Here is a 26,199-nt window from a genome sequence, read left to right on the forward strand (position 1 = left end):
TGTATGTGTGTGAGGCTGGGCAGGGCAGGAAAAGGCTCTTCTGTTGACACTGTTTATTGAGCATGAGACGTCAAACAAGAAGAAGGAAAAGTATAAAATCTATTTGTGAATGCGTCTCTTGTTACTCAATTCTTCCCCGACACACACAGAACAGTGCACGCTCCCTAACCACTCTAACTCTAATATACTATGTAGAAATCCACACACGCACACATACACACCGACACACAGACACCTTGGAAAACTAAAACTATATATACTATCGGTGGTGGAAATTATCAGAACGAATATTTCACAGGTCATTACAACACACACAATCAAAAAATGCATCAGCGACTTTGAGAATTGAGAAACCTGGGTGACGTTTACTAATAATGAACACAATTTAAAAAGCCTAATTTCTTTTAAAGGTCGTCTCTAATGCCATATGCCCTTAGTGTTATAACAATCAATCTCTCTTTAATCTCTCTCTATCTTTTTACAGTTTAGTTAGCCTCCTCTTCCACTGCATACATTGAAGACTAGGATACAATAACAGTGAGTTTCCAGCAATGCCTTACAGTGTCTCAATCAATCAATCTAGGTATATAATATTTGGTTCTCTTTCCATTCTTACACACATTTTTATTTCTCTGAGGAATGAATGTTGTGTGGGAGTGTTGTGTGTCTGTTAAGAGTGTTTTGAGTGAGTGTGTGTTGGGAGTGTTGTCTGTGTGTGTTTGGGGAGGGGGCAGTGTTGTGTTTGAGTGTTACAAGTTTCTGTGTGAGTACGTGTGTTTTGAGTGTTGTGTGTGTGTGTTGTGCGTGTATGAGTGTGAGTGTGTAATTGTTGAAGAGTATTATGAGAGAGTGAGTGCGTTGTGAGTATTGTGAGTTGGGAATAGTGTTGAAAGTGATGTATGTGTGTGTGTTGTGTGTGTAAGTGTTGTTGAAGAGTATTACAAGTGAGTGTTGTTTCTCGGCACCACAGCGAATGTATGCAAAGCAATAATACTGGTTTGTCAAAGGAAGTGTTTGCAGTGTTGTGTTAATACTATAAGGTCCTTAACTCTTTACATTCCTTCTCCTCCTTCAGCTTCATAATAACATCTAATTTACACCTTTACATAAAAAAAAGAAGAAAATGAAAAGTTGGTATTTATTCATCTGGCATTTTAGTGTTTATAAATGTTCGCTAAAGTGGTAATAATAGGTCTCAATTTTTTTTTCGCTTATTTCTTCCTACACCATCATTTTTTTACCTTCATAGATATCGAGGTACTAATATTCATCTAAAGTTTTGCTGTTTATGAATGTTCTCTAAAGTGGCAACAGTAGTTCAAGTTTCCATTTTTTCCCTACATGTTCCCATAGCGTCATCTTTCACCTTCACAAATATCAAGGTACTAGTATTCATCTGACATATTTTGCTGTTTAGAGTGGCAATAAATGCTTCTAATTTGCTGTACTTGTTTCCATACTCCCTAGTCACTCCTCCTTTTCTACCTTCACAAATTACAGGACAATTAATTTCTCTCTATGAAAATTCTCAAAGGTCACAACAAACACTCCTTCCTTACTCTCATATTCTAGTCATCTTTCTCCTCCTTTACCTTCAGAAACTCTCATTGTCTTCCTGGCTCCTCTCAGCACCATCACCTCACTCACATACTCACACACTTTCTTTACAAACTCACTTGCATAACATTTAATTAAGGTGTACAGGACAAGAGGTTAGATTATCATAAAACTAACACACACCTGAAGAACACAATGCCGTCCACTGAACCTCATTGTAACAAAGGAGACCTAACCTAACCTATCTTAACAAAATAATACATGCCTCATAAAGACAACCAAACTTAAGAATACACTGCTAACGAACACACAACGTCTTCCATCAAATTGTGTCACCAAAAGAAAGGAGGAAAGAAAGGAAGCGAAAAAGAAAAAGAAAAAGAAGAAAATCTAACCTAATCTAACTAAACTAACCTAACTAAGAAAACATACTGGAAAAAAAAAAATCCTAATGAAAATAAATAATAATAATAATAATAATAATAATCAAGAAACACTATGGAAAACCTAACCTAACCTAACCTAACCTAACTAAGAATACAAACTTGAAAACACACAATGCCTTCCACTAAACCTAATCAAAACAACAAACAAAAACAAACTAACTACACCTAATCTATGGTGAACTTAACCTAACCTAAGGAATCTCTCTCTCTCTCTCTCTCTCTGAAAAATTTAACGGGCATGCTTGATTCTTCCTCTCTTCCCTCCTCTTTCCCTCTTCTTCCCTCCTCTTCCTAACCTAACCTAACCTAAGAATACAAACTTGAAAACACACAATGCCTTCCATCAAACCTAATCAAAACAACCAATAAAAAAAAAACTAACTACACCTAATTTATGGTGAACCTAACCTAACTCATCCTACCCCACAAAGCTTCCCAGACTTCATAAGGAGTTGTGATGATGCTGAATGAGAGCACCAAGCCTGTCTAAAGCCACGGACGTCTGGGTTCCTTTGTCTGCACAGAGTTTACTTAGTGACAGATTTCTTTCCTCTGTAAGTCTTGGCGCGGTGACACAACACTCCGGACACAAAGGTAAATGTATCGCTTATCAATAATTTCTAGTTATTAAATGGCTGTTATGATCGTGGCAAGAGTAGTGAGTCAATTTGATCACTTGATAAATTTGTGTTCATCTGACAAACTATTCTTTATCTTTTCACAACCTCATATTCATCTGATAAAGTTATGTTGGTTTTATTAAGAAATTCATATTCGCTTTCTAACAAACTCAATTTCTTTCTCTTTTCACAAACTTCTATCTATCTTTTAAACACAAATTACCGTAATCTTTCCACAAACTCTTGCTCATCGTCTGACAACATGTTAGTCTTTAGAAAAATTCATAAGTATTTTTTGACAAACTTATATTCGTCTTTTAAAAACTCATTCCATCTAAAAAAAAATAATAATAATAATGAATAAATAAATAAATAAATGAATACAAAAAATGAAGAAAGAAATGGAAAAAAATAAATAAATAAAAGGTAACATGACTGACACAGCGACACAAAACCTCTGAGTCGCCCTGCATGACTTTAACAAACCTCAAACTCACTGAAACTTTGATGAGGCAAACTGTTCCCTCAATCTCACACTTACTGGAACATCAAATCCTTAACTCCCTTCTTAATCAAACACAGCTTACTAAACAGCTGAAGCATGTTTTGATTGTCTCTGTGTGTGTGTGTGTGTGTGTGTGTGTGTGTGTGTGTGTGTGTGTGTGTGTGTGTGTGTGTGTGTGTGTTGTGGTACCTTAAACATTACCAGTCTGTCACTAGTACTGTCCGTCTGTCCATCTCTCTTTGTGGGACCTAATGACTTTCTGGTGACAAAAATTACTCTCTCTCTCTCTCTCTCTCTTTCTCTGGTACTTCACTAACACAATCTGATCTCTCTTACACACAAAATTATAATAGCTCACCTAGTGATATCTATTTGCACTTAATTATTCACTCGGCACATTCCGAAGCTCTCCTTACTATCACTAGCAGTCTCCTTACTAGCACACACAGACTATCATAGCCAGCCCGGCCCATGTTAAGAATAATGGTAATAATAATGGTAATTGGTAATGATGTGTGTGTTGCATCTGACTCAGGTTGACTCAAAGTGATACAAACACCAACTGATATAACTACAACACTCACAAACTTCTCATACACTCACTCAGTACACAAATACTTGGTTTGTTCTCTTCACACTTTTTTATTTTTATTTCTTTCTCTTCTTTGTATTTTTCATGATATATTTCTCATAGCTTCTGGCACCATAGGAAACAATTATCTAATGACTTTTTTTTTTTTTTCTTTCCTGTTCATTTCTCCTTTTTATTTCATCCAGATTTGACTGCCAGCTCAAAAATCTCACCTCTTTAATTCTCTATCTCTCCTTTACTTCAATTGCACATCACCACTCCAATCTCAAAAAATGTCTTAATATCTCTCCTTTTAATGTCTATTTCAGCCAGGATTGACAGCTACCACCTCTAACCATAAAGCTGAGAACACCATGCTCACCTGCCACCGACACAGTTAAGCACAAGACACTTGGACAGCACGCCACGCCACTGCCCCAAGAAAGCCACACCCGACATTCACAACCTCCGTTTCTTGCGAGGGCGCGGCGAGGGCGGGTCCTGCGAGACAAAGAGGGTCAGTTTGCAGGACTCACACCTGACGGTCATGAGGAAGGAGGAGCACTGCACGGTGGCCTGCATGGGGTTGAAGGCGGTGTAGCAGGAGGGGCACAAGTCGGGGCAAGCCTCCGTCGGGTATTTGATGATGAGGTAGTTCTCGTTTTTCACCGGCCACGACTCGCCCTGTGTGCTGCGGCGGACGGCTGGCGTGTGGACCTTGGCCTTGGTGCCCCACTGCCGGATGAGTGTGGTGCCAGCTATGCTCTTCTTGGTGATGGCAGCGGTTCGGGTGGTGATGGTGGTGGTGGTGATGGCGGCAGTGGTGGTGGCTGAGTTAGTGGTGGTGCGGGTGTCATTGACAAGCTCCACGTCTGATTGGGCGGTGGGTGGTGGCTCCGGCGTGGCTGTTTTTGATGTCCTGGAGGAGCGTGATGGTGACGATCTCCTGGAGGAGTTCACGGAGCCGCTCAGCATGTCCCGCAGCCGGGTTATGGTCTGGTTGACTGGCATGGCCTTGGGTGGTGGCGTAACTCTGCTTGTGGTTTCCTCTGACGGCTTCTCTGCTGACCTGGGGGTCTTGTGTGGCACCTCTGCTGGCTGCGGTGTTGAGGCGGGTGTGGAAGCCTCAGGCGTTGGCGGGGCGTTCTCTGGTGCGTCAGACAGGGGGTCATCCACTGTCTCCATGGGGTCGTCGACAGACTCCTCTGACTGTGTGACCGGCGGCTCCATCACAATGACTGGCTCAACTGTCACTTTCTCTGAGGTCACCGCCTGGATCACCGGCAACGTCCTGCTCTCCTTGTCCTCCGCTGGCTGGGGGACGGGCGGTGTGGCGGTGCGCTCCTGGGGTGGGGTGGAGGTGGCTGGCCTGCTACCCTCAGTATTGGGGCTCTTGGCTCTATCCACCAGGGGACTGCTGGGCCCCAGTCTTGCTGAGTGGGCGGCCAGTGACGCGCTGATGGAGTTCCTCAGATTTTGGTCGAATGCTTTGGGTTCGGCATTGATTCTCTCTTGGATGTACTTCTGGCAGCGCTCGAAGGCGTAGCACCACGGCCCGATGGACTCCAGCACCGACAGCCGGGAGATATAGCTGTGGATCTCAGCCACGATCTCCGGGACAGGTGGCGGCTTGGTCTTGCCGGCACAGAAGCGCTTGATGACCAGGTCCTTGCGGATGTAGTAGGAGAGGTGCTCTATGGGGTCGCCTGCCCACTTGCTGAAGCTGTGCACCCTGGAGGGGCTGCTGAAGCACACGCTCTTCTCAGGGTTGTTGAGGTCCTCCATCAGCAGGCGGCACCCCATGAGGCGACGGTTGCAGTAGTGGCACCGCACAAACCCAAAGAACAAGTGGTGCTTGAACTTTGCCACCTTGACGTTGGTGTCGCACACGTAGCACATCACCATCAGCTTCTGCTTCTCTGGCGGCACCACCGTTGGCTCAAAGAAGTGTGTCTCCTTCCTCGGCACCTTCACCTTCTTGGTCCTCAACTCTAGCTGGCTGCCCACCACTGCCTCCTTGTCCGCTCTGCCAGGACTCACCTCAATCACCTCCTGCTTGTGCTGCTTATTGCTGCTCTCCTTCTCTGGGGCTGCTGGCTCCAGCTGTGGCTCCGGGTGCTGCTGCTGCTGCTGCTGACTGTCCTCATCACTCACCTCAGGGGTCACCTCCACAATCTCCGGCACCTGCTTCTCGGGTGAGACGTTCTCCTGCTTTGGCTCGATGATGTACACTGTGGCAATCTCATGTGGGGACGTGTTCCCCTCCTCACTTTCCCCTGGGGCAGCAGTGGCGGCATCTGGCAATGTCGGGGAGGATCTGGGAGGGATGTCCTTAGAGGGGTTTGAGGTGTCCCTCGGTGTGGAGTCTTGTGCAGTGTCTTGTTTGGCCTCAGAGTCCCCGGAAGGTGCCTCGATGTCAGTTAAGGCTTGCACTGAGTCCTCTGAGATGGTCTCCCCTACCAGTTCGGTGTCCTGTGAGGATTCTGGAGTGTCCTTGGGCGGCGAGGGTTCACGTGCTGGGGTGTCTGGCACAGGACTGGCTGTAGGGGACACCACACTCACCTCTTCTGGACTCTTGGGGGCTGTTGGGGTGTCCTTTGTGTTGTCTGAAGGTCCAGCAGCAGCAGCAGCAGCAGCATCCATCTCTGCATCAGTGGGTGAGGCTTGGTCCTCTTCTATGTGTGTGTCTTCTGGAGAGCCACTGTCTCCACTGGGGGAACTGATTTGCACTACCATGGGTGTTACCTTGGGGGTTTCCTTGTGGGTGCCCTGTGCAGGCTTCCTGGTGGCACACAGAGGGACAATCTGTGCTACTATGGGAGAGCCTCCAGCATCCTCCTTGGTGGTGTCCGGCGGGGGTGTCCTGCGGCTGCAAGGCACGGAACCTTCTCTGAGGCCTCAGGGTGCACACCTTTGTCCTGCTGTTGTTGTGAGTCCTGTGAGGGTCTCGTGGCAGCACCAGGCACACTGTCCTGCTCCTGTGTGTCTGTGAGCATGGGTTGGGCTGGGTGTGAGGGTGGTGAGGGTTGTTGTGGGGACTGTGGCTGCAGAGGGGCATGTCTGGTGGCGTCTGATGAAGGGGCGTCCAGCAGTGACATGAACATCTCCGTCTGGGGATGTGGGGCTGCTCCTTGGCAGCCTCTCCCACCTCCCTGGCGTCATCTGAGCAGCAGGAGGCATCAGCCGGCACTGGACCCTCAGGGGATGCCTTGGCCTGAATGCTGCTGTCACTCTCCAGCGCTGACTCAAGCTGGTCCAGGAGAGGATTGGAGTCATCGCTGAGGGCAAGGTCAAGCTGACTCATAGAGGAAGCCGAGTCACCGCGCTCCAGCCTGACCATGGGGGCGCCACCACTCCCCTCACCGTTGCCATCGCCCTCGCAGCTGCCGGGGTACACAGGGTTCAGGGACATGGGCTCCTGTGGGGGTGATGCCTCATGGGTCATGGGTGAGGTGTGCTGCATCCTGATGGTGGTGGCAGTGGTGGTGGGGGTGGTGGTTTCCTGCGGGGGTGACACCTCATGGGTCAGGGGTGAGATGTGGGGGATGCTGATGTGCAGGCCGGGGGTGTTGCCATTGTGGTTCACCCTGGTGGTGGCAGCAGTGGTGGGGATGCTGGTGTCACCCGGCAGGACCAGGTGGAGGGTGGTGGGGGTGAGGTGTGGGTGGAGTGGTGGGTGAGTTACCAGCACCTGGGAGAAGCTGGAGGTTGGCGTGGGTGGCAGGGGCTTCTGCAGAGTGGCAGGAGGGATGGGAGGTGCTGCGCTGCTTGGCACCTTCTTCCCTCCCTCCAGCTCATTGAGGAAGGACATCACCATCATCTCATTGTCTGGCTGGCTCTTGGGGGGTATGGGGGTGGTCAGCAAAGGGCCTGGAAGGACACGGGGCAGCAGGGGTGGTGGGTATGAAGGGGTGGGGAGGAGGGCTGTGGGGTGTACAGGGGTGGGGAGTACAGGCTGTGAGAGCTCCACCCTGGGGTTACCAAGCAGGGATTCCACACTGTAGCTGTGGTCATCAGCCCGGAGGTACTGCTTGCTGGCCTGCTGCTGCTGCTGCGGTGGTGGTGGTGGTGGCTTGTATTGCTGCTGTGGCTGTGGCTGTGGTGGTGGTGGCTTGTACTGCTGTTGTTGCTGGTGGTGCTGGTACTGCTGCGGCTGTGATGGCATCTGCTGCATCTGGAGTGGCTGGTGGTGCTGTGGAAGAGACTGGTGGTGGGGGTGGTGGTGGTGGGGATTATGGTGGTGTGGCTGTGTTTGTGGTGGTGGGGGAGGTTGCTGCTGCTGCTGCTGAAGTGGTGGCTGCTGCCGTATTGGGTGGTGTTGGTGTGGTGGTTGTGGTGGTGGTGGTGTGGGTGGTGGCTGGTGTGGTGGTGTTGGTGGTGGTGGTGGTGGCTGCTGCTGCTGCTGCTGGTGTGGTGATGGTGGTGGTGGTGGGTGCTGGAGGTGGTGCTGCTGCTGGTGCTGTTGGGGTTGGGGGGGCTGCTGGTGGTCTTGCAGCTGCTGTAGGAGGTGCTGCATGTACATCCAGTTGCTCTGGGTGGGCTGGTGGGGCCCCTGGGGACTGTCCATCGTCAGGGGCCTGCGTCACACCTGAGGGGGCAATAGAATGTCATGCCCTGCTGTAAACTGCACCACCTTCACCACTATGCAGTCTTACAGTAAGGAAAAAACAACAATAACTTTTGATTCTGTTTACTTATAATTCCATTCACACAAACAAACATACACAGTGCTACACACACTGAGAGACTGTAACCACACCCACATTACTCTCTTAAACATCTGTATCACTGAAACAAATAAATAAATAACTTCTAATCTCTCTCTTTATAGTTCCATTCACACAAACTGACATACACAGTGGTCTAGTGGTTAAAAGTGACATCAACACCAATAATAGTCTCTAAAATTCTTATGTAGCATTGAAATAAATAAATAACTCCCTTTTCTCTCTTATAATAGTGCTATTCATACAAACATACACACACACTGCTAGAGAAGGGTAAAAATCATAGCCACACCAATAACAGTCTCTTAAATAACTCTTGTAGCATGAAAAGGTTAGGTTAGGTTAAGTTCTATTTATTAGTATATATATTTTTATTTTCATTTGTATGTATTTAGGACAACTATGTATATATAATTTTGTATGAGGCCCTGTAGAGCATCATTTACTGGTGGAATAGAGCCTAGAAAACAAAACAAAACAATAAACAATAAAAAAAAACTTCTAATTCTCTTTTTTTTATAGTTTCACTCATAAAGACAAATCTAGTACAACAAAAGTAAAAAAGAATTATAGCCACAGCAACACAACCTCAAATAAAATAAATAAATAAATGAATAAATGAATAAATTAACTAAATAGCCTAAATAAATATAAATAGATAAATACAGAAAAAATAATAAAATGGTTTTGTTCGAAAGAGACCAGCAAAAGAATACAACTTAGTCAAAACTTGCCTTACTTCCCCACAATACAATATCTGTGTTTCAGCTACACACTGCCACACTACAGGAAAGATTAAGTTCATCAGGCTGGATAAGGTTAGTTTTGCATCAGTTTTATGGGTGAGAAAACACTGATATGGACTTGTGAAAGCTTATATATAGTCATAACCAATTTTCCTATAATGCTTGAGGCTGCCTCTATGTAGATGCACCACCCAGCTTCAACTAAACAATATGCTAAATCTCCTATGCATAATTTCTTTCCTTCCTTCCAAAAAATATCCAGATTGTAGTGCACTGTAATGATCTCTGCCACGAATTGTTAGAGATTGGAAAGTGCAGTAGGTGAGATGACTATGTAAAGAAGAGACTCACTCACTCACTTACCCATTCACTCCTTCTCTTTGCTGCCATCACTCACCAATATTAGCTCTGATACTCACCCAAGACAGGAAAGCAAGTTACATCACAGCTCCTCCACAGAATACTAAGCTATTTACTCTAAGCTGTCACTCTCTCTCTCTCTCTCTCACTCCTCTTCCTCACTGCTATCACTCACCACTACTTCCTGTCAGCTCTGATGCTCACCCAAGGCAGGAAAGAGAGTTATATTACAGTTCCCCACAGAATACTAAGCTATTTACTCTAAGCTGTCACTCACTCTCTCTCTCTCTCAATCCTCTTCTTCACTGCCATCACTCACCACTATTTCCTGTTAGCTCTGACACTCACCCAAGGCAAGAAAGAAGGTTACACTACACTTCACCCACAGAATGCAAAGCTAACTCATCACTAACATTATAAAGTCACTAACAAACTGATCTTAAGGTACACAACTGTCTTTTTTTCTTATAATTCCCCTCCACCAGTAATTTATTCGCTTACAGACTGACGTACTCGCAGAATTGAGCTATTTGCATTATTCTATGTGTTAATTTTCTGTCTGCCTAACCAAAGCAATAAGGGAGAGCAAACCAGGTGAATCAACATGTACCTTAGAGTTTATGAGTCTTGCATCAAAGGCTTCACTCACTCACTCACACACACACACACACTCTCTCTCCTCTTTGTTACCATTTCTCTCCATTACTTCCTGTTAGCTCTGATAGTCACCCAAGGCAGGAAAGCAAGTTAATCACAATTCCCCCAAAGAATGCTTAGCTATTAATTCGAAGGCGTCACTCACCCACTCACTTTCTCTATCTCACTCCTCTTCACTGCCATTACTCCCCCTTACTTCCTGTTAGCTCTAATACTCACCCAAAGCAGGAAAGAAAGTTACACTACAGTTCCCTCAAAGAATACTAAGCTATTAACTCGAAGGCGTCACTCACTCACCCACTCACTTTCTCTCTCTCTCACTCCTCTTCACTGCCATTACTCACCATTACTTCCTGCTAGCTTTATTACTCACCCAAAGCAGGAAAGCAAGATAATTACAGTTCCCCCACAGAATGCTAAGCCACAGACGCCACACACGTACCTCAGAGCTGACGAGTCTCACATCAAAGGCGTCATTCACCCACTCACTCACTCACTTTTCCTCTTACTCCTCCTCGCTTCCCGGCTCGTCTTTCGTCTCCTGCTGGATAATATTAACGTGCTGCTCTCCCTGCCTTCCCTGTGAGCGTCAGCAGGGGCAGGGTGGCGCAGCAGGGGTTCAGCAGGGTAGTGTGTGGAGTGCCTTGCCGCTGTCCCTGTTAGTGTTTGTAAATACCGAATGGCGGGCCCTGCAGCGCCTCCCTACAAGGACTCATACTATAAAAGCAGGAAATGTTTATGCCTATACTAATTTAATACATATTCTAAGCATTTTACAGCATTCCAGAAGGGTTTGCGTTGGTTGAGTTGAGCATTTATGGTTTGAGTTGCAATATCCGTGTTGCTGGGACCCTTTCCTGAAATTCGACTCTCTTTTTTTCCTTTTTTTCCCTCTGTTGATAGAGATAAGAAAGAGAAAATGCAGGAAGTAAGCCATGGGGACTGACACTATAAAAGGAGGAAATGTTTGGGTACATCTATATTACTCCTATACCAATTCACTATAAATACTGAGCATTATCCAGCATTTGAGAAGGGTTCAAGCTGGGTGAGATGGTGATTAATGATTTAAGTTGGAATTTCCCAGTTGGTTCACTATATATACTCTGTCCCTGCCACTCCTATCTCTTGACCTTCTCTTTCCGTTGATGATGAGAAAGTGAGAAAAATGCAAGAAGAGTACGCCGTGACACAGTAAATGATAAATGCACACAGGTACTTTAACCTCTTCAGTACCTGGGGACACATTTTGTACCATAAGTTTGGGTACAATTAGATGGTTTTATTTACATTATGAAGGGTTTATGGAGGTCAGTAGATTAATGGCCGGAGTCTTCACTATCTAATCCCTACTTGTGTTTTTAAAGCTATGTGAAATCAAATAATAAGCAGAATGGATATGGAAACGCAGCATAGAACTGAAGGGATATAATGCAGCTCATCCATTTATATATTAGGTTAATTCTCAGACTTATTATTGCATTGAGGGCTGAACAAGAGGAAGAGAAGGACAGTGGAAATTAAGCTGTGTACATTGCGAAAGGTAATGACATAGACCACCTGCTAAACACAATTACATAGACCACCTGCTAAACACAATTACATAGACCACGTGCGGATTTTAATTACACAAACCACGTGTGAAAGAGGAACCATGCAGAAAATGTATTAAAAAGGCAAATTTTTCCTGAATCTGAGAATTTAACCTGCATAATGAAAAGAATGGCAAGGGAGCATTATAACAGACTTGTTTCCATGGAGACACACACACAAAGGAAAAAATGGTAGCAAAGCATTAAATTTCCCAGAATCTAAACTATGTAATATAAAAAAAGCTGTATGGGAAAAAAAATAATAGGAAAAAAGCATATATTAGCCTTGTCTCCACACACACACACACACACAAGGAGAAAAAAGAAAAAGAGTATCAAAACACTACATATCAAAAATCTAACCATTTTAATATTCAAAAGAGCTATATAGTGAAACAAATAGCAAAGAATCATCATAATAGACTTGTTTCCACAGAGACACACAGACACACAGACACAAGTAACCAGCTGATTGGCGGGGTGTGTTTGTTTACCGTCTCGTGTCTCGCTGTGCTGGCCTGAGGGTGTGTCACTGTGTCCCTGTGTCACGCCCCTCACCACCTGCCAGGGGCCATGAAGAGGGTGGTGCTCTTCAGGAATGGCTCAGGCGTGGACGGGAAGGTGAAATGTGATAAGATTTTTTAAGAGTGAAGGGAGAATGTTATGATGGAGGTTCAAGCGGTTTTTGTTTCCTTGTGTTTTCCTCTTATTTTCTTTTCCTATGCACGTGGTTTTGTTTTCCTTGTTTTTTCCTCTTTTCTTTTCTTTTCCTATGCACGTGGTTTTGTTTTCCTCTTCTTTTCTTTTCCTATGCACGTGGTTTTGTTTCCTTGTGTTTTCCTCTTTCCTTTTCCTTTCCTGTGCTATCAAATCCTTTCCTTTCTTCTCTTCTCTCTCTCTGCTAATATACTTTGCTTTTATTGCTGTTTCCACCAATACACCTCACGTCACTCTATATTTAAATTTTTCCTCTTCTTTTTCGTTTTCATTCATTCTTTCATTTATTCATTCTTTTTTTCTTTCTCTCTCTCTCTCTGCTAACATACTCTGGTTTTATTGCCGTCTCCACCGAAGCACCACACGTCACTCTACCTTTAACATATGACACATTAGGTTCCGTCACGCTAAGCTAACGAAAGAACAACGTGACATAATCTTTCATCATTTCTTGGCTCGAGTTAGGTGAGGTTAAGTGAGGCAGTGCACACCCATCTGTTTATAAGTTTTTATCCTGTTTTATTTAATTTTCTGTGTTTCAAGTCGTCTCTCTGTTATAAAAAAAAAATTACAATGTTCTTTATCATTATAGTTTCCTTTTTATATTTAGATTTTGTGAATTGAGTGAGTCAGGGTGAATATATGAGGTGTAGCAGTGTAGTAGGTGAGACAGGGTGAAAGGAAAAGGTGTAGCAGTGTAGTGGGTGAGACAGGGTGAAGAGGAGAGATGTAGCATTGTGATAGGGTGAATAGCAGAGGTGTAGCAGTGAGACAGGAAGTGTATTGGGTGAGACAGGGTGAAAGGAAGAGGTGTAGCAGTGAGATAGGGTGAAGAGAAGAGGTGTAGCAGTGTGTTAGGTGAGTCAGGGTGAAGAGGAGAGGCAACATTGTGGCGGGTGAGTCAGGGTAAAGACGAGGTGTAGACAGTGAGACAGGGTGAAAGGAAGAGGTGTAGCAGTGAGATAGGGTGAAGAGAAGAGGTGTAGCAGTGTTGTAGTGTAGTGGGTGAAGATGTCTGATATGTACAGGCACCATACCATCTAACTGGTGAGTGTTCCTGGTGTGTGGCGTCAGGTGGTGCTGGTGACTCACTCCCTGGAGGAACTGCTGGTGGAGGCATCACAGAAGCTGGGTGTGTTTGCCACGTTGCTCTTCACGCCGCAGGGAGGACACATCAATGACCTCCGCCTCATAAGGTAAGCCACGCACCCACACACCCTCGCACATCCACCCTCTACATGAAGACTGGGTGTATTCATGTCATTTATTCCCTGGAGATGAAGTGTGCTTGTTTTGCCACACCCTGTAGAATGAGTGGTTGTATTTATGTCACACCCTGTAGAATGAGTGGTTGTATTTATGTCACACCCTGTAGATGAAGCATACTAGTTTTTGATACACCCTATTCATCTCCCTCCTCTAGAAACAACATTCCTTATCTTCCTCCTTCTCTAGAAACATTCCTATTCTTCTTCCTTCTCAAAAAAAAAAAATAAATAAATAAAAAAAAAATAAAATGAATGAATATATAGATAAATAAAAAAATGAAATGAATAAATGAATAAATAAATAAAAAAAAAAATTCTGTATTCCTCCTTCTCTATAAACCTCTCCATCTCGTATCTCCCTTCCTTCTCAAAAAAACATGCCATCTTCTCCTCCCTCCTTTATAAATAACATTCCTTATACGGTAGTCCTCTCTTCTATAGAAACATCCCGGTTTTCTTCTCCCTCTTTGAAAAACATCCCTATTCTTCTTCCTTCTCTAAAGACACTCCCTATTCTTCTCCCTCCTCTCTAAGCAAAGTTCTCCCTTCTCTGGAAACATTGCCTATTCTTCTTCTCCTTTCGCTAAAAGTACTCCTATTCTTCTTCTCCCTTCTCTAAAAGCACTCCTTATTTTTCTCCTCCCTTCTCTAAAAGCACTCCTTATTTTTCTTCTCCCTTCTCTAAAAACACTCCCTATTCTTCTCCTCCCTTCTCTAAAAACACTCCCTATTCTTCTCCTCCCTTCTCTAAAAACACTCCCTATTCTTCTCCTCCCTTCTCTAAAAACACTCTCTATTCTTCTCCTCCCTTCTCTAAAAGCACTCCCTATTCTTCTCCTCCCTTCTCTAAAAACACTCCCTATTCTTCTCCTCCCTTCTCTAAAAGCACTCCCTATTCTTCTCCTCCCTTCTCTAAAAACACTCCCTATTCTTCTTCTCCCTTCTCTAAAAACATTCCCTATTCTTCTCCCTCCTCTAAGCAAAGTTCTCCCTTATCTAAAAACACTGCCTATTCTTCTTCTCCCTTCTTTAAAAACACTCCCTATTTATCTTTTTCCTCCTCTAGAAACATTCCTCACTCTTCTCCACCCATCTCTCCTCCCCAGGGATGACGACATTCTCTATGTATCGGAGGGAGAGGATTTCCGCCCGCCAGCCAAGCCCAGCCCTGGCATGCGCCCTGCAGGATGTGTGGGTACCCGGGCCATGGCAACCCCTCCCTGTGCCAGCCTCCCCTACTACAGGTAAACTTGTCCTGCAGAATCACCTGAAATTGTACATGGCAGGTGGTTAGATTTAATTATTGTCACCATTATGTTATTTATTGATTTTATTTTTGTTTATTCATTTTTGTTCATGTTTTATTTTAGTGTTCCTGATTGATAGAAAAGAAGAGAGAGAAAAAAAATGGCGGTTTGATTGTTTTTGAAATGACACTATGAAATAACTCTTTTTTTTTTCATTATTTATTTCCTTTATGGCTTGTCCCTAGAATAAATAAAAAAAAAAAAAAAAAATGAGGATGCCGATGTTTTGATCCTGCTGTCCCTCCCCTGTCATGTTCTCTACTAACCCTGCTGCCCGTCACCACCCAGCAGGTTCTCCAGGACAGGGCGGAGCAGAGGGCCGGGAGTGGGTGACCCTGAATGTGGGCGGCCGTCTCTTCACCACCACCCATGCCACGCTGGTCACCAAAGAACCCAACTCTATGCTTGCTAAGTGAGTGTGTGTGTGTATGTTACTGGGTTGGAGTGGGGCTTATAGTGACCTGTCTCCCTGTCTACTTTTATCCAACTTTTCCTTACATTTATGCACACTTTCTGCTGTTACAATCTCATCACTCAATTCTTTCCATATGTCCACCGTCCTGTGTGGAAAACTTAACTTTTTAATGTTCCTCATGTGTGTGTTTCCATATTTCCGACTGACATCTTGTATATAATAGAAATAATAGTTGTAGTTATAGTAATAGTAAAAACAATAAAATCCTTAGTTTCTTGTATACTTTGCAATAACCAGTAATAATAATAGGTAGTGATAATAGATATGTCAAGTTTCTCATACTGACAATAAACAATAATAACAGCAGTGATAATAATAACACCAACACTACTAATAATAACTTCCATTGCTTATTGTACCTCAACACAACACTATAGAATTTGTACCATTGTTATTTACACCAACTTGTGCCTAATGGATCTGACCTGTATGAAGGGTAGGCTTGATAGGTTAGGTTAGGTTAGGTTGGGTTAGGGTTACTGCCATGCCCAAGACACCTCACCACCTGGCCCCCTGCAGAATGTTCACCCTGGGAGGAGAGTCTCTGGTGCCAAGCTGCCGTGATGCCCATGGTGCCTTTCTCATAGACCGCTCCTACACTTACTTCGAGCCCATACTGAACTATCTCAGAAATGGCACCTTGATTCTGGACCCTGGCATTAACCCTGAAGGTGTGTGTGTGTGTGTGTGTGTGTGTGTGTGTGTGTGTGTGTGTGTGTGTGTGATTCTCCTTCGCTCATCTGTTGGTCATCCATTTGGCTCAGAGTTGACAGCTGATCTAACCTGACCTGACCTGAAAAATGATTGAATCTATTCTTTTTTAACCTCCTTTTTTTGTTGATTGTATGTGTTGCTTTGTGCATCACAGTGGAAGTGATAACTAACACTAACACCACTGCCACCACCACACTAATACCACTACCACCACACTAACACCACCACCACCACCACATTAACACCATTGTCATCACCATCCTCAGGCGTTCTGGAGGAGGCACGTTTCTTTGGCATTGAGGGAGCCATACCAGAGCTGGAGGCGGTGGTGGCGATGAAGGAGAGCAACCGAGAGATGGAGCCCCTGAAGCGGAGGCACGTGGTGGAGGCGCTCATCACCACACACCACCGGGATGAACTCAGGTTTCAGGGGGTCAGTCTGCGCGGGGCCGATCTCTCAAACTAGACCTGCGGAATATAAATTTTAAGGTTTGTATTGGTGGTTAGGTTAGGTTAGGTTAGGCTAGGCTGGGTTAGGTTGGGTTATGTTATGTTAGGTTACAATTGGGTTAGGTTAGGTTAGGTTGGGTTAGGCTAGGTTGGATTGGGTTGGGTTAGGTGAGGTTAAGTTACAATTGAGTTAAGCTGGGTTAAGTTAGGTTAGGTTGGGTTAGATTGGGTTGGGTTAATTTTATGGTTTGTAGTGGTGGTGGTGGTGGTTGGGTTGGGTTGGGTTAATTTTATGGTTTGTAGTGGTGGTGGTGGTGGTGGTGAGTTCCTGTCTAGACACCCCAGCATCTAACCAGTGCAATGTTCAAAATAGCTGTATGATAAGGCCAACATTTCAGAGGAGCATGTAATGAAGAAACAATACCTCAGACAGTGAATGAGTAAATAATCACAGCAACACACACAACACTCCCTCACCACAGCCTCCCTTGCCACAGTTTGCAGACCTTTCTGGGTGTAACCTCTCGGGGGCAAACATGAATGGCTGCTGCCTGGAGCGTGCCAATCTGTGTGGTGCCACGCTGGAAGGGGCCCAGCTGCTCAACGTGAAGCTCCTGTGTGCCAACATGGAGGGTGCCAACCTGAGGGCCTGTAACTTTGAGGACCCAGCTGGCACTAGGTCCAACTGTGAGGGTGAGTGTGTGTGCCTGTGTGTAAGTCAATAAGTGGAGTGTTTTGCTGATAACCAGATAGCCTGTAAGTGTGAGGGTTTGGCTGGCAGTGGATTCAAGAGTGTGTGTGTGTGTGTGTGTGTGTGTGTGTGTGTGTGTGTGTGTGTGTGTGTGTGTGTGTGTGTGTGTGTGTGTGTGTGTGTGTGTGTGTGTGTGTCCTAACACCACCACATCCTCTACAGGTGTCAACTTGCGAGGGGCAGTGCTGGAAGGAAGCATGCTGGCTGGTGTCAACTTCAGGGTCGCCACACTCAAGAATGCCAACCTAAAGAACTGTGACCTGCGAGCGGCGGTGCTGGCGGGCGCTGATCTGGAGGTGGGTGTAATATGAGACAATAAGAGGAACTGCTTGAAGTGACACACAGGAAGGATTTCTTATCATCTAAGTGTGACATTGCCACGGGGCAACACCAAAGGAAGAAAAGCCCACAAAGGCATCAGTCCCTGTGGAAAACACCACAAGGGTTATCTAAAATCTGAAAATATAAAGTTGTTATTGTTTTTCCAATGCTACCAAACATTTAATGCACTGCGTCTTCTGACAGAACTGTGACCTCTCCGGGAGTGACCTGCAGGAGGCCAACTTGCGGGGCGCCAACCTCAAGGACACAGCGTTTGAATTGATGCTTACTCCCCTGCACATGTCTCAGACCATGACATGTGACCTTTGACCTGGGATGACCCCAGCCACCCCAGCTGCCTCAGACTGCCAGGTGTGTGTATTTACCTAGTTGAATATTACATGGTTGGAGCAGGGGTCATAGTAACCTGTCGCCCTATCTACTTATATCCAACTTTTCCTTAAATTTGTGCACACTTTCTGCTGTTACAATCTTGTCACTCAATCTGTTCCAGATCTCCACCATCCTGCGTGGAAAACTAAACTTTTTAATGTTTCTCAAACTGAATTTTCATGATCTTTTTAGAATGTCATCTTGTCTGTCTATCTCCATCTTCAGTCAATGATGCCAGGTCTTGTCTGTCTATCTTTTCCATATGGTTTACTGTCTTATACATCGTTATTAGATCTCCTCTCTCCCATGTATCCTTCATACTTGGTAGTCTCATTTCCTTCAGTCTTTCTTAATAGGAAAGGTCTTTCATCTGGCACCATCTTTGTAGCTGTCCTTTGGATTCTTTCTAATTTCTTGATATTCTTTTGTGTGTGTGGAGACCACACCACTGCTACATATTTAAGTCTAGGTCTTATCATAGTGGTTTATTTATTTTTTTTTTTTCATCATATTCTTATCCATGTAATTAAATGCCATCGTGATATTTGTTAGTGTCTTATTTGTTGAAGCAAGTAGTGCATTTATGTGTCTTTCTGGTGTGAAGGTGTGTTATATAACCACTCCCTGGTCTTTCTCTTCCTTCCTCTTCATTATAATCTCTTCTCCCACTTTGTGTTCCCACATAAGTCTTCTATTACTTTTACAAATTTTCATCACATGGCATTTCTTAGCATTAAACTCTAATTTCCACTTTTGGCTCCACTTCCAGATCTTGTCAATATCTCCTTGCAGTTCCATACTGTCATCGTTTTTTGTTACTCTTAAGAGTATTGCATCGTCTGCAAATAAATTATGTAGCTACTGAAGCTGTTGCATATCATTAATATACAAGAGGGCTTCAGTAGCATATGTGTGTGTGTGTGTGTGTGTGTGTGTGTGTGTGTGTGTGTGTGTGTGTGTGTGTGTGTGTGAGGTGTGCATCTGTCAGGTCTTGGTGATTTTTTTTTTTTGTGTGTCTGCAGTACTGCTTTTATTTCTTTGTTATCAAAGGTGAGTTCATTGGTGTGCAACTCAATTTTCTGTTTCTTGAGTGACATGTTAATCTTGACTGTTGCCTCAGTGGCAGATCCAGGGGTGTGGCTGAGGGGGCTGAAGGCCTCCCCAAAGTTTTGATTTCTTATAAGCGAGGATGTGTACTTATGGTGCAAGATAGCAGGTAGTCTGTGTACGGAACAATAATGTAACTAGGCTTGCTGGAAAGGCTAATTCAGAGTCTGTGACTTACTGTGAGTCTCTGAATAAATTCATTTTTACTTCTTTATGAGTAAGAACGTAAGAGAAGCTATAATTTTGGCCTCGTCCCCTATCAATAATAAATTAGTTACCCCCTCAAGGCACTTACTAGTTAGAAAAAAATAGATATTAGTACTGCTCATATTACATAAAATTAGCCCTGCGTATAGCTTAAAAAAAAAAAATGCTCAAGATTGCTAAGTAAAAAAAAAAAAAAAAAAAAAAATTCTCCGGGGCTTAATTATTGTGGCTGCCCCCTTCCCCCCCACCGCTCTGATAAGGCTCCCAAACTGTGATCCCTGGATCCGCCACTGAATGAGAGAGATCGAGGAGGTGGGAGGTGTTAGAGAAGCGAAAATCCAACTACGACAATCTTATGAGATACGATAGTGTTTGATACCTTGATTTTGAATTTGCCTCTCTTGGGTGTTGTCAATCTGTGATGGCTTAATTGATATTCAACTTTATATATAAACTTTCAATGATTGAGTACATAAATGAAATAAATAATAATGTACCGTAGATTCTTTGTCATTGTAACACTGTCATGACTCCTCAGTCCAGTGACCCAGTGGGACTGAGCCTGGGCCAGTCGTCTCGTCAGTCAGTCAGTCAGTCAGTGTTCCGTGTGCTGCGGTGCTGGTAAGGCGTGAGACAAGAGGTGATTTATTGGAGTATTTCCATCGTAGTGAGGTGCCAATACCTCAATAGTGTGTACAGTTTAGCGATGTATCCCACATTCTCTGCTATGAAGAAAAGTTCAGTGGGAATGAACAAAACACAGCCAAGATGAAAGAAAATATGGTTTATTGAGAACATTTACCACAGTGAAGATGAAAACTATTTGTGCAGTAGTGTGTGGCTTCTCAGTAAAGTAAGCTTCACTTTTGTATGTGGCTGAAGGCGTAAGGCAGGTGTGAGAGGGTGGGACGGGCTGTGTTGGTGCCCTGCTGGTCCACGGACCGTTTGGGGGCATAGTGGCGGGGCGGGGCAGGCTTCACAAGTAAACATGGATTCCTTTCATATAATTCAACATTTCACGGTCATGAGACGTCATTATGAAGTAAAATAAAAAACAAACCTCCCTGACCCCCAGGACAGTATGTCATTGAATTAACCCCAGCGGAAAATGAAAAACCCGGATGTAAACAAATGGTCACCTCAGGCCGCTCCTATTTATCAGCCATTATCTGCTCACCTTTCCTTTATTACAAGCCAAACATGTAATAGGACGGAGCCACCAGTCTGTGCTTTCATACCATCCCGTCAAATACATCCGCCGTCGCCTGGTGTACCGATATGGTGAAGGTTTTAAAGTGAGCATAGCGGCATCAGGCCGTCGCTGGTGCCGCCGCCATATTGGACTGGGTCTGGCGGTCCCTGAAGCCAGGTTGGTTACACTGTTTTTCCGATATTTCTCCCACTAATTATCTTGGGAGTTTAGGTGGGTTTTATTGTGTCTGAATGATAGCTAGTAACCTGCTAAGTGTTTTGATAATTGTGTTGCGTGGAACAAGTTCGTTTTGTGGATGTTTTGATGTAAATGTGTGTCGGGTTTCCGGTGTTATTTTTTCATAACCCCGATTAGGATTTTTTTTATTATAGTTTCTAGGTAATATATTATTGCTTCAAAAAATCGTTTATGTCTTGTTAAATGCTGTACTTCCTTTTTGAGTTAAGTATGTAGACATTATAGGGATCTGTAGTCCCGTTGAAATTATAAATCTTGTTCGAATTCACTTTCATTTTTCATTTATTATTACTCACGCTTGAAGTGTTTTGTTAATTTGGGTAATAGTTAAAAAATATGAGGAATCAAAATATATAAAGGAATCCAATCTACGTGGAGTATTTAAAAATCAGATTTTCAAAATGAATTGCATAACGTATTTTACGAGACTTGTGACGTCACGAGCTCCTGGCCAGGGAAGCCTTGCGCTTGGACCCCGTAGCTCGTGACGTCATCAGTTTGAAATTTTGAGCTCCCCGCCCGGCCAGCAAGCTCTCTTCGCCATACTTAGCTTAATATACAATGTTTCCAAGGTCTGTGAGTGTTTATAGACGCAGGTGTGTACTAGTTGTGGTAGCAGGAGTGTGAGGAGTAGGAAGGAAAGGAGAAATAGAGGAGGAGGAGGAAAGCCGGTGCCGGTCTCTCTTCCTTATATTTAGCGTAATGTACAGTACAAGGTTTTCAAGGTGTCTGGGAGTGTCTCTAGTGCAAATATGTATTAATAGAGAGAGGAGTAGGAAAGAAGGTGAAATAGAGGAAGAGGGGGAGGATGAAAGCCAGTGCCGGTCTCTCTTCGTCATATTTAGTGTTATGTAGAAGCTTCATAAGGTGTTGTGACTTGTGAGTGTTTCTAGACGCAGGTGTGTTGTTGTAGTAGTGATAGCAGGAGTGACTGGAAGACGAAGGAAGGGGGATGAAAGCCAGTGCTGGACTCTCTTCGTCATATTTAGCGTTATGTACAGCACAAGCTTCTTATGGTGTGAATGTTTCTAAGTGCAGGTGTGTACTAGTAGTGTTGGCAGGAGTGGGAGGAGGAGAGCAAACAGAAGACAATTTAACGCTAATTTTCCAGTGTTTTGGTGGTATTTTCAGGTGTGTAGATAGTGTATTAGTAGTCGTGGCAGATCCTGAGATCCAGCAAAGGGAGTTGAGGGGGCTGAAGCTCTCCTCTGGTTAGCCCCACCAATTTTTATCCTGAATCTGTCACTGCTTTCCCTCATCTCTTTTCCTTCTGCTTGTAGTGTCAGTCTTCTCTGTGGAACTCCTGTGACCACCGCCTTACATCTGCATCTTTGTTCTTTGCAGTGTCTCTGACCCTCTGCCAGACGTGCACACAGCAACCACTAGTCCCGGCAGGTGCAGAGGAGAGACTGACGCCGGTGAATGCATAACAGACACAAGCCCTCACTGGCAGGTCTCTCTGTGTGTGTGTGTGTGTGTGTGTGTGTGTGTGTGTGTGTGTTGCCAAAGTGGATGGGGTGGTGTTGTGTGTTAGTGGATGCATTTGAACCAGTGTATGCTCAGAGAAAGGAATTGTTATTCTGATATGCACCAGTTGTCTAGTAAGTTTGTGTATGTATGTATCACTCCTAAGGGTGGTTTTTTACCAGTTAGTGTTACCACATTTCTCTTGGATGGCTTGGGTGACGCCACCTCACTTGTCGTGAGTTGGTGTTGCCGATAGGTTGTACTCTTCCTGTCTCTCCTTCCTTTGTACTTATTGTGTTTCTAGTTTGTCCAACTTTGTTCTCATATTTGTGATTGTTTTGTGCCGTGGTTCTGTTTGATTCAAGGAGACTGAGTAACATGAAGTGGCATGACGTCACAAAAGTGAAGCCAGCGTGCTATTGGTCTGACATTGATGGCTGCCCATTGGAAATACACGGAAACACTCGAGTTACACTCCTTATTTTCTGTTTTATGTCCGTGTTTTGAGGCTGCCTGCCATATTTATTTAGAATGATGTGTGATTTCATGTCACTCTGCGTTGAAAAAGCATCAAACACTGAAATTTTACTTTGCTATTTGTTGCTTGTCATGCAGTAAACCACAAAAAGTAATCTTTTTGCCATCATTTCTCACAGACAAGTCGTGCTGTATTTCTTTCAACATTGTAGCTTTCGTATTAACGGCGTTATTGACAGGTCTACATGATGTATTTAGGAAACTATGATGTGGTTTACATAAGTTATACCATCAGTTCTTTCTGAGTTTTCCTCTAGTAATGTAAAGAAAGTGGCAATGTTTGGTGTAAGTTGCGATCATAAGCTCCGCCCATTGGCTTAACAATTTTTTAGTACAGCAGGATAGGCGTGCAGCGTCTCCTTCAATCTAACCTCCTCTGTTTATTTAATTGTTTTGCCAGATGTCTGATTGTATGCAGTGCTTTACCTGTGTGTTTGGTTTGTCTTACGGGTGTGTGCGCAGGCGCAGATACAGGGGCCCAGGGGGCCCGGGCCCCCCCCAAAATCTCCGCTCCCCTTTAAAAATCTCGACTGTATGCCATATGCTGATAGTGGGTACAGAACAAAATCGCTTAAAATAATTATTGTAATTAAAAATCTTCACTATCTTGAGGGCGGCGGGTCCCCCCCAAATAGATATTCTGGATCCGCGCCTGTGTGTGCGTGGACCACTTGTTTGCTTGTGTTGTGTATGTATGGTCTTTTTTGTTTTGTATTTTAATTGTGGTTTGTGTTTCAATTTATTCTGCGTTCTTATTATTTTATTTACTGTTTTAGTTGTGCTTTGTTTTTTTATCCTTCATTCTTATTTTTTATTTAGTGTGTTTTTAGTTATGCTTTGTTTCATTTTATTCTGCCATCTTATTGTGTTTTATTTTTGTGTTCTATTTTTACATTAAGGTGGTGGTGTTGGCAGGTGAAAGATCATTGCAAAATGGCCGTGTTCCTTGTGTGACTTGTGGCAAATCAATGAGTAGCAATTGTATTGCCTGTGATTTGCGTTATGAATGGTGTCACGGCACTGAGGCTCATACTGGCCTGCCTGCCACTCAAATAAGAACATCAGGTTTGTTTGCTACAAGTGTGAGTCAAGTGACCCTCCTAGCTCGTCAGGGAATACTGTTCAACTGAACACTCTGATGGGTACAGTGAACAAATTGTTTCAGACTGTGGCTGATCAGACCAGTCAGGTCTCAGGCTTGGCTGCTGAGGTTAGGGAGCTTAGGAGCACAATTCCTACCAGTTCTAGTGGTGTTCAAGGGGCCACGCCTTGTAACCCTGCTCAGTTACAAGTGTGGATATGTGAGGAAATGAAAAAACTTCTTGAAAGGGAGAAACGAAAGGAAAGCGTCATTATACGTGGCATTTCTTCATCTGATGATGTGGTCAAATTTAATATTGTTGAAATTTCTTTGCCCTAATATAAATGGTATTGCACTCTGTGATACTGTCACCTTGAAACCACACCTTGTCCGTTGCATAATTGTTAACAATCAGCACAGCTCTGACATTTTATCCAAATGTAATAAACTGGCTGGGTCTCAGTTTAGTTCTATTTATATAAATAGAGACCTCACTTTTAAGCAGAGGAAGGAACTCTGCTTCTTTGTGCTGATCTGATTATGGTTTGGAAAGTCATGAAAGGTTTGTATCCTCACTTGAGTTGTCTGTTTGAAAAATTTGATTATGATAACTAGAGGTCATAGTAAAATGATTTTCTGGCCTCACTACTCAATGGATGTCCAAGCCTGCTTCTTCTCTGTTTGTGTCATCACTTTGGAACTCTCTTCTTTTTTTTATTTATTTATTTGTTTATTTTTTTTTTGTCGTTTTTTAGTATAGTTTGGTTGGAGGATGCAACTGTGACAGGTGAGGGAGAAAACCATCATCATGGCAAGAAATCAAGGCAAGAAGGTGTCTCATCAGCCAGACAGCGAAGTGAATGTCACTAGACACCTTTGGTTCTTGTCACAGCTCACAGAAGAGTGGCGCGTGTGTGCAGCGTCACACAAGCACAATGTTGTGTCACTTGAAGCACAAACCTACAGTGCAGCTCAGCACTGCAGCACCAAGAGAAATCTGGTAACTGTGTGTGCCTCCTGTGTAGATATTGTAACAGGAAACAGCTTACACTCAGTAACCATGCTGAGTTCAGTCTGCCTCCTGTGTAGATGTTATAACAGGAAACAGCTTACACTCAGTAACCAAACTGAGTCCACTTAGACATCTGTGAGTGCTCCACCTGCCACCCCGTTTGCTGAGAGAAAAATAACATTCCTTTGTAACATTTTCCTTCAAACAAGGAGAAATTCAATTAAAGGCAGAATAAATGGGCCGTCAAAAGTTAAGAATTGAACCTTGGCATGACACGCAAGGTAACTGTGTGAGCCTAATGTGTCGCTGCTTGGGCCGTCAGTGACTGCTAAGAGCACTTTGCCTTGGTGGACCTTGCCTGTCCCGTCACTGCACCCTGTCTCCTCACTGCCGACGGCCCACTCACTCATGAGTCGGGCTGGGACCAGTACATTCCTGTGTCCCACGAACTTTGCTCAAATTACTGCCACCTCCAGAAAGAGCTCAATAAGACCTGCCAGCTTCACTACAGCAGGGTTGTAACAAGGAAGACTGACTGTGAGGTTTTGATAAAGGCTTGCTTGTCTGATGCTTGTGTGACTGTCGAGTGTATCATAATTCCGTGCATGTCATGTTTCCAGTCATTTGGTTCCTAATTCACTGTGATTTTATTTCCCCTATGCCATAATGTTTGTACAACTGCCAGGTAACTTAGTGGATCTTGATGCAACTCAGTACTGTACAGGGTGACATGAACACACCCGAGTGAGGACAGTGGTTGCTTTCTCTGTGGATTGCCAACACTTGATTGTCTCTGTCTGTTGCCCACTCCTCATGCTCAGTGTGTCACCTCCTACACTGTTGTCATCATTGAAATTCCTCTGTTGAATGACCTACCTACTTCTCAACCTGTCCTTGAACAGTCGGCCTTTAAGTGTCTCCTTTCGCTGAGAAACTTTGTCGAGCTTTACTTCAAATTAGGTTAAGCAGTAGCATAGTAAGGACTTTTCTTAATAAACCTTGCTGTTGCCTTTACTTTTCTTACAATAACCTGTTACATATTATCTCAGTGCAAGGCAAGTCCCATATTGCCATAAATACTTACTCTTCCACCTTGTGATGTTGTAGAACACACCTGTGATGTACCTTTGGGGCCTCAACTGTGTCACCTGTGGCTCTCCT

General features: G+C 44.1%; 3 protein-coding genes across 3 annotated transcripts; 1 reads left to right on the plus strand and 2 right to left on the minus strand.

Annotated features, from left to right (window-relative positions):
* Positions 1-38: 38 nt before the first annotated feature.
* On the minus strand, positions 39-7,861 carry LOC123499586 (bromodomain-containing protein 4-like). Its single transcript, XM_045247810.1, has one exon. The coding sequence runs from the start codon at positions 6,433-6,435 to the stop codon at positions 4,159-4,161; it is 2,277 nt and encodes a 758-aa protein (XP_045103745.1). The 5' UTR covers positions 6,436-7,861; the 3' UTR covers positions 39-4,158.
* LOC123499990 (pollen-specific leucine-rich repeat extensin-like protein 2) lies at positions 6,513-9,539 on the minus strand. The gene is made up of 4 exons (XM_045248554.1): positions 9,536-9,539; positions 8,220-8,287; positions 6,848-7,750; positions 6,513-6,809 (listed from the first exon to the last, which is right to left on the minus strand). Exons 1-4 carry the CDS (start codon positions 9,537-9,539, stop codon positions 6,513-6,515), a joined length of 1,272 nt encoding a protein of 423 aa, XP_045104489.1.
* Positions 9,540-12,222: 2,683 nt separating this feature from the next.
* LOC123499587 (BTB/POZ domain-containing protein KCTD9-like) lies at positions 12,223-23,399 on the plus strand. Its single transcript, XM_045247826.1, is given in 11 exon segments — positions 12,223-12,402; positions 13,573-13,694; positions 14,873-14,988; positions 15,365-15,485; positions 16,068-16,219; positions 16,529-16,717; positions 16,720-16,751; positions 17,210-17,405; positions 17,626-17,759; positions 17,989-18,156; positions 22,286-23,399. Coding segments are annotated over 10 exon segments (1,236 nt in total). The 5' UTR covers positions 12,223-12,354; the 3' UTR covers positions 18,115-18,156; positions 22,286-23,399.
* Positions 23,400-26,199: the final 2,800 nt, after the last annotated feature.

Source organism: Portunus trituberculatus, chromosome 8 (assembly GCF_017591435.1).
Source record: "Portunus trituberculatus isolate SZX2019 chromosome 8, ASM1759143v1, whole genome shotgun sequence".
Lineage (NCBI taxonomy): Eukaryota > Metazoa > Arthropoda > Malacostraca > Decapoda > Portunidae > Portunus > Portunus trituberculatus.